The 8,473-nt window shown below is 39.9% G+C and overlaps 1 protein-coding gene across 2 annotated transcripts in view; it reads right to left on the bottom strand.

Annotated features, from left to right (window-relative positions):
* Positions 1-291: 291 nt before the first annotated feature.
* Positions 292-8,473, bottom strand: part of TNNI3K (TNNI3 interacting kinase) — a 280,278-nt gene continuing 272,096 nt past the window's right edge. For both annotated transcript variants that reach the window (XM_087820522.1, XM_016216806.2), the window contains 2 exons: positions 3,081-3,160; positions 292-794 (listed from right to left, as the gene is read on the bottom strand). In XM_087820522.1, the coding sequence (XP_087676648.1) occupies positions 718-794; positions 3,081-3,160 (157 nt within the window). In that variant the 3' untranslated portion in view covers positions 292-717. The remainder of the gene's footprint in view (positions 795-3,080; positions 3,161-8,473) is intronic.

The raw sequence follows: 8,473 nt of genomic DNA, 5'->3' as shown, positions 1-8,473 counted from the left end.
GTGTCAGACTCTGGTGTGAATGGCAGGTTTGCATTTGTGGGCCAGTTTCATAACAGTACCAATAGCGTTTATGACACCTTGGCCCTGACAGCAACAGGCTGACCAAGCAGAGCACAGAGCACTTGGGAAGATGTGGAAAGGAGGCTAAATAATTAAATGCTATATTTATGCAAACTTCTTGATATGAAGGACATGGCTTTTTTCTACCAATATGTCTAAAAGGAGGCATACTTAGTAGAAGTCTTGCTGGAATGAAACACACTTATGAATCAGTTTTGTATACCACCAAAGAATCTTTAATCACAAAGCTGGACACTAGAAGTAACATACTGAGATAAGAAAATAAACAATATTCTAGGAACTCAAACCCACAACTCTCAAGCTCAAGTCTACATAACTCAGTCTAGAAAAACATAATAATTGTTAAGTGCTCACCACAAACTTCAACCCCATCTCCAAGTAACATCAATTTTTTTTTCATTTAAAAAATTAAAATCAATTTTTCAAATACATTCTGTCTTGGTTCTTTTCCATTGCATTTCTTAGCTATGACTCCAAAACCCAACTTTTGGTAGGGATTAAATAGGACCAGTGTAAACAAGCAAATTTAAGGAGATCCTAGAGGGTAAAATGTTATATTTGGAAGCAAGTCTGCTGTGGTTGGAATTGTTGTGTCTGTTTAGGGAAAGACTCTCTTTAGGCGTATGCAAAGTGTTGTCAGCTGCTGTCCTCAAAGCTGCCACTATTCCGGCAAGAATAAAAATGCATCGGGCTCATGGGATCAGACACGTAGCCTGCGTGAGAAAAGAAGTTCAGCTGTTACTTGTTGGCCTTTCAGTCCATCTTCCCATTTTTCTTCCCCAGCCTCACCCAGTGCGATGCACAGCTGCCAGGTAGCTTCTCCCGGTTTGTGTAAACAGGGTCTGGACAAGAGTTGCTGGCAAGCAGTTGTAAAACAAAAGCAAATTTGAAAAATAAAGACAGAAAGCTGAGGCCAGAGGAACATAAGTGATGGGTGTCTGCTTTGGACCAAAGCTGGCCAGGTGGCATGTAGTGTTTGGAGTAGAGAAGGGCACAGTTCAGAAAGTAGGGATATCATCGTGGCTAAAATCACAGGTTTCCAAAGTCAGGCAAATTTGAGTTTAAACACAGGCTTCACTATTTACTGGTTCTGGGACTTTTGTCAACTTAACCTTGTTAAGCCTCCATGTCTTCATCTGTAAATGGGAGAAATAGTAGTACTTACACAGAATGTTGGTAAGGCAAATAAATCAGTTAGTACAGGACCTGAACTAAAATGAGTGTTATAAAAAAAGATGGTTAAAAAAAGGAAGGTGGAGATAGCAGTAGGAAAAAAAGAAAGAGCCATTCTCTAGAGCAGGTTGGCACTGGTTATTGTTTTGGGGTTTTTTTCCTACCTAAGAGCTTAATTGTTAAGTGCATATTAATGCTTAGGTCTAAAAACTAGTGGCATTTGATGCTCATGGAAGCAACAGCCCTGGGTGTGTCCAGAAAATGGAGCTAACGGCTCAGGATCCGACCACTGTGCTAGAGAACTCAGGACACGTGCAGGGAAGCAGTTACTTCTGCACTCTGAGTAAGGAAGCTATTCATTGCTTCTGGGGAAATGGGCACATTTGTCAGTAGCTATTGCTGCTTTTGCTCCCCTTTGATAGCTGAGTTTTCAGCAACTCAGCCATCTACATTTGCATCAAGACGTCTAGCAATATGCAGCTGGATAGGTGTATTTATTGTCATAAGCAAGGTCTCTGTCAAATCTCTTAGGCCGCACAGATCCGAGCTGAGGAAGCAGGAGGCTGAGATGAAGGGAAGCAAGACACACATTCCTAATCCTAATGCTGGGTGGACTCAAACAAAATCTACATCCTGGAGCAAAATATTTCCTTTTGTCCAGCCTAAGAATGTGATTTCATTCAGACACAGAGAGAAGCTTTAATAAGATCGTAATCCTTTTATTACTGTAATCAACCTTCTGAGGTACCAGAGGCGAGGTACATCCGATTTTACTGGTTTACGATGCTCCACGCCTCTCTCCCCACATCGCTGCAATGGCAATTTGATTGTGAACACAGGTCCCTCTGGCATGGGCAGGCCCCCCTTCGGGGAGGCGTAGCAAAATCAGTAGGGCATGGATGGTGACATTTATTATTGAAGCTATCATTGCCAGAGTTGAAGGACAAACTAGTTGCTCTTGGGTAGCCACTCAGCTTAAGGGGCACTCAAATGAAATCTGACCACAGGCTTGAGGAAAAGACTGAATCACGATTTCACGTTCTGTTGCTTTAGGGGGAAAGGTCTCAAGTACAGAGAAAATAACTATGAACTTAATTTTATCTCCATTCCCTAGCTCTGTTCGTTGGGGTGTGTGGCTGGGGAAAAGAAACGGTTCATAAAGTTGCTGTTATACCACAACTGGTTTATGAAGTGGAAACTGAGGGCAATTAGAGGGGTCTTTCTTGTACAATGTGATGTTCCTAGTGGAAGATAATAAACAGATATTCTTTGTCTATTGGAGCTCTCACTCCATCCAAACACCCTCATGTTTTCTTTTACCCTTGGTACAGATGTGCATAAAAAAAATGCAAGTTTTGTATTATTGCATCACTTTGTCTTATTTCTCCATCTTGAGGAATTCTATTCAAAGTCTTATCAGGACTTTGAATCAGTCAGATTATTAAGTTAAAGAAATGTTTCATCTTGAAACTCCACCATGAAAAGACGTCTGGCCAAAGCACACATTTCAAAGGGGTCCCTATATATTTTGTGGTTGTCTAATCACATCTGTAAAAATTTGAGAAAACGATATTATATCTATCAAAAATGTAAGGCTGTGACACTCAGGGCACATATCCCCCGTTACCGGACTGGCCAGTTGTGTAGCAAAACTGATGATAAAAAGCACTTGGTTGCATCCTACACACATGTTGAGAGTCAGAAGCACAAAGTTTCCTTCCTTGAATGTGTTCCACATAGTCTGTCTGCATCTATCCAGAATCATTTTTCCTTTGTTTCTTAAAGCTTCCCAATGCTTTAGGTAATGATAGTCTGTGTATACTCACCGTATTTGTCAACAGGTGAGAACTGAAGACTTCTCTTCATCTCCTCCAAAGACAGGCCTTGAGGCGAACATTGTCCAGCACTGGAAATTTCAAGGAGACACACGGTTTTACACTGAAAACCACGGTGGTGGTTTGCTAATAACATTTTTATAAAACAAATTTATTCACTCAGCTGAGATCCAAGAGAACTGGCAAACTGATACAAAGGTGTTTTTATCTTACAAGTGACAAGTCGGAGAAGGGTTCAGAATTATGGTAGTTCCCTCCAGAAACTGTACATAGTTTTGCTTTCCACAGTTTCAGTTACCCATGGTCAAATATAGTACAAAAATATTGAATGGAAAATTCCAGAAATAAACAATTCCTGAGTTTTAAATTGCATGCTGTTCTGAGTAGTGTGATGAAATCTTGCACCGTCACACTCTGTCCTGCCCCAACCATGAATCACCCATTGGTCCAGCAAATCTATACAATATATGCCACCCCCTCCTTAGCTGCTATCATGGCATCGCAGTGCTTGTGTTCAGGTAACCTTTGTTTTATTTAATAATAGCCCCAAAATATAAGAGTAGTTCAAATTTTATCATTTTTTCCTATTTTTATAGGAAAAACACAGTGTATGTAGGATTTGGTACTCTCTGTGATTTCAGGCATCCATTAGGATCTTGGGATGTATTCCCTGTGGATAAGGGGGCAGGGAGCTACTGTTTTTGGAGTAAGTCAGATCTAGGTGTGAGTCCTGGCTCCTCCAGGTAGGCTACAATTCCTAGCTGTGTAACCTTGGGTATGTCACCCTTTCTGACCCTTAATTTATTTAAAAGAGAGAAATACCTGAATAATTTTGAGTTTTTTTTAATAAATATAACAAAAAGGAGTATTAAATCTAAAATCGGGGTTAATACGCTTGCAAGCTTTATTTAAAAGGAACTAGTAAGCACAAAATTATTACCTTAGTGATAACCAGTATAAAGAAAACACATTCCAAAAGGTATTATTATAACATTATTATTATTATGGTGGCAATGAAAAGAGACAGTGCTAATAATATATATTGCATGATTCCTATGTACTAATCATTTATATATATCATCTCACTTACTCTTTATCACTATCTTATCGTTATCAAATCATTTCTTTCCTTTTACAGGTTAGAAAACTGAGGATGGAACAATTGAGTAACTTGTAAATGGCCCGTGTAGGATTCAAACCCAAGTCTTTTAGACCCCAAAGCACGTGCACTTACCCACTATCCAAAGGGGAATTTCTTCCAGATTTCTGGCCGTCATTCATCTTTCTTTCCCCCAAACTCCTCCTACTCTTTCACCCTTTCGGTTCATGGCATTGCTATCTTTCTACTTCTTCAGACTCAAAAGCTAAAGTTATCAAAACTCTCACCCTAATATTTAATCACATCGGTCAGTTACTTAGATATCTGTAGCCTGTCTTGTATCCACCTGTCTCATCCACACTTCAGCATCCTCAGATAGGCTGCCATAGTTATCCCCAGGACTGCCCTCACCGTGTTCCTACTAGAACTCTTAATATCCTGTCCCCGAGCCACTTCTCTCCACCTCAATTACTGGCATCACATCATTCGGTTACTTAAGTCAAAATTCTTGGAATCATCCTTGTACCTTTTTTTTTCTCACATCTCTCACCTAATACAAATCTTCTTAGCTCTGCCTCTAAAATGTAACCTTAATCTATCCATCTCTCTCCTACTTCAAGGTCAAGGCCATATAATCTCTTTCTTGTCTGTACCTCTGCAGTTTGGCTCCTAACTGATCTTCCTGCTTTCACTCCTGTCCTCTTATAATCTATTCTCTATGTATTATCCAGAGTGACCTTTTCAAAATATAAAACAGATTAAGCCATTTACCTACTGAAAAACCTTCCATTGGCTTCTCAGTTCATTTAGAATAAAATACAAATGCTTTACCCTCTTCTGCAAGGCCTCTGCAGGTACCCCACTCCCCAGCTTTTGCTAAGCACTTTTTTTGGGCATTCTTTCTGTCCCACAAGCCCTCCAAGCTCCTTCCCAATCCAGAGCTTTTGCATCCTTAACTCTGCTGGAGATGCTAAATGAACCACAAAACTGTTTGGCTGAACCCTTGCTCCACTTTCGCCCATGCCTGGCTCCTCTGCCATTCAGGCCTCATTTGGAATGTCACCTCCTCAGAGAGGGCCTCCCTGACCACCATTCCAAAGCGGCCATTCCACTGCCTATGGTCACTTTCCACCACACTACATCAACTTATTTCTTTCTTCAGAATTATATAAAATTATCTTGCTTACTTATCCATGTATTTAGATGCTGTCAGTATTCTTTCACACAATGAGGTTGGAAACCTTGTCTATCCTGCAATATACTCAACACTCAAAACAGTGCCTGGCAAGTAGGAGAAGCTCAAAAAATGATTGATTAATTAAAAGATCCCTAAATGATGTCCTTCTTTTCAGTAGCTCGATCCTCCCCTCCACAAGGTCTTTCTGTGACAAAAACCTTGCCATGCAGTCCCCTGCCCCCCACTGCAGCTCCTCAGGCTGATGTTTAAATTCTTCTGCAATCCAATCCTACTTGTATTTCGGGTACGTCTTCTATTACACAGCCCCCATTCCCCCCAGTTCAAGCCACACTAATAGACTCTGGACTTTCCAAGCATTCCTGAATTTTTTCTGCTCCATGGTGGTAGCTGGGCTGCTCCCACCGCTTGAATCTTCCTCGTGATGTCTCTTTTGTCTCTGACAGGGAGAGGTATGGTTAAGAATGAGCATTCTGGTGCAGGCTCCTTGAATTGGAATCCTGACCCCACCACTTACTAGCTCTATGACCTTTGACAAATGTATTTCACAGCTCTATGCCTCAGTGTATGCAACTATAAAATGGGAATACAACAAGGCTTGTAAGGTTAATTGTGAGAATTAAAAGTTTAAAGTCCTTTGAACAGTGCTGTTTTTTAGTAAGCACTCAGTAAATGTGACCGGCTTTGATTATGCATCAAGGTTGAACTCAAAGACAGTATTTCCTCAACGTCCTCCCAGAAACCCCCAGTCAGAATTCCTTGGCCTCTAGTACTTTGTATTCCTTTCACAGTGCTTATCAGAGCCTGCCTTGGTGCGGAATAGCCCGCACGCATATGCTAATGAAGCTCACGAAAACAGAGTACTCTTGAAGGGGCAAAGATCCTATCTAAGATGTTTGGATCTCCCACAAGGTTTAGCTGGTACTTTGTAAACAGTTAAAATAATGCAAGTGTGTTAAATAAGGTTACTGCCAAATGTTCACATGGAAAAGTTAGATTTCTCTAAACTTCCACAATTAATTCAGTTAGCTGCTTTAAAAATAACTGCATGTTTGGGCTCACTTTCTTTTTTTAAAGATTTTTTTATTGATTTTTAGAGAGAGAGAGGAAGGGAGGAGAGAGCAATATGGATGTGAGAGCAGAATACTGAAGCATTGATCTTCTGCCTTCTGTATGCCCCCTACCGGGCGTTGAGCCCACAACCTGGCAGGTGCCCTGACCAAGAATTGAGCCAGCAACCTTTTGGTACATGGGAAGATGAACCACACCAGCCAGGCGCTGGCCTTACTTTTTTAAGCTATAAAGATGTTGTTTCTTAGAGGAAAGCAATGATTTAAAGGAAGAAGAAAAGGTATTGACTTAAAGTGGGACATGCTGTGATCTCAATCAACATTAAATGGCAAAACACATTCAGTTCTGGGCAATAGAATGCCATTCAAGATATTTTTAAAAATAAAATATACCCTGCTAATACCTGTAACCTCTTTAGCACCCTAGTTCCTTTTAATGAAATGTGCTATACACTGTAGTCTTGGCAACAAGAAGATAATAGAGAATAAATATTTTATCATCAAAAAGGCTATCTGGTTTCTTATGAATAAAAGCCCATCTCCAAGCTGTCTTATTTATTCAGTTGCTGAATGCAATTTGTGCCAGGGGACTTAACCTTCCTGCCCAAGAGATACCACATAGTCTGGCACTGGACACTGTTATAGGATGACAGACAGATGGAAGCTAAGCGTGCCCAAGTCAAACAAAGCAGAAGAAACCAGACCCTGATCAATGAAACTAGTTGTCTTCAACTCATGTGCATCCCGGCTTCGGCAGAAGTGCCACAGAAGCCCAGAGTTTAAAAAGAAACATCAGGACCTCTGTTTGCTGAAGTTGTGGTCGGTGAAAATAGGCATTTCCAGTGATGCAGCTGCACCATAAATTCAATGACAGTAAATGTGAACTAATGGCAGGTAAGAAAGGCACTCAATTTTGCAGTGTTTCAATATTACTATTCAACTAGGTAGCTTTCTTTATGCGAAGGGGTAATATATATCACATAGAGGCATATATGTGAATAATATATATTATACGGGTAATTTCGTGTATACTTTTCATGAGAATGGAGAGAAATTTTCTCTCTTAAAGAGATTAATGGAGTGTTTAGGTTAGTCTTTGCATACTTTCCTGTCATCTTGATATATCTTATCTTAGTTTTAAAAAAGTTTCTGTCATTTTAGGCTAAACAGTTTATATAAGCTCTGTGATGTATATGTATATATTAACATAACCCTCAGCCATTGTCTCTTACAAAGTTGCACTAGGCTGACTAGGGAATGAATAATTTATCCAGAATGAAGGACAGAACCAAAATTGGAAAAATGTTTCTTGCTCCCCAATCCATGCTTTATGGGTATAGAGAGACTCCCCTGTAGACTGTCTGCTAAATAGGACAGTTACCACCCAAATCCACATGTGAACGTTTGCAAATAGTCACATAGTCTGTGAATAAACTATGCACCCTGACCAAAGACAACAAGATGTTCAAAATGAAATGATGAGGCTATTTTGGCTGAAATGAATGCAGAGACAATGGTGCTCATGACAAGCACATTAAGCCAAAAATATTCAATGAGAAGTAAATCAATATGTATGTAAGATTACAGAAGAGCTATGAAGAATGGGGAAAATGCTTGAAGATAGAATATACCCCAAATATAGATTCAATTCTATAAAGCAGGGGTAAGGCAGAGCTTACAATCTGAATTAGTGGGTTAATGTACATTCTAGGCAAAATTCCAGAAAAAAAATTAAAAGTGTTTTTCTGTAGACTTAGAAAAAGTATTGATTACTAGAAGCTACCATGGGTTCAGTAAGAAAAAGAAAGTCATGCTAGATTTACTTTATTTCTTTTTGCTGGGGATAAATTTAAAGGGGGAAATCCATAGGCTAGAACACACATCGGGATTTTGGCAGATACTGGACAGAGTTTCTCGATTGCTTTGTAACTAAGAAGGGGAGAGCTACGCCAGATGACAAATGGTTAGATTGGATTGTTACTGGTTGACATTCAGGATGGATACAAACTTCAGGTAGGTG

This window comes from Miniopterus natalensis, chromosome 9, assembly GCF_054644295.1.
Source record: "Miniopterus natalensis isolate mMinNat1 chromosome 9, mMinNat1.hap1, whole genome shotgun sequence".
Classification (NCBI taxonomy): domain Eukaryota; kingdom Metazoa; phylum Chordata; class Mammalia; order Chiroptera; family Miniopteridae; genus Miniopterus; species Miniopterus natalensis.
This window is presented reverse-complemented; position numbering and strand designations above follow the sequence as displayed.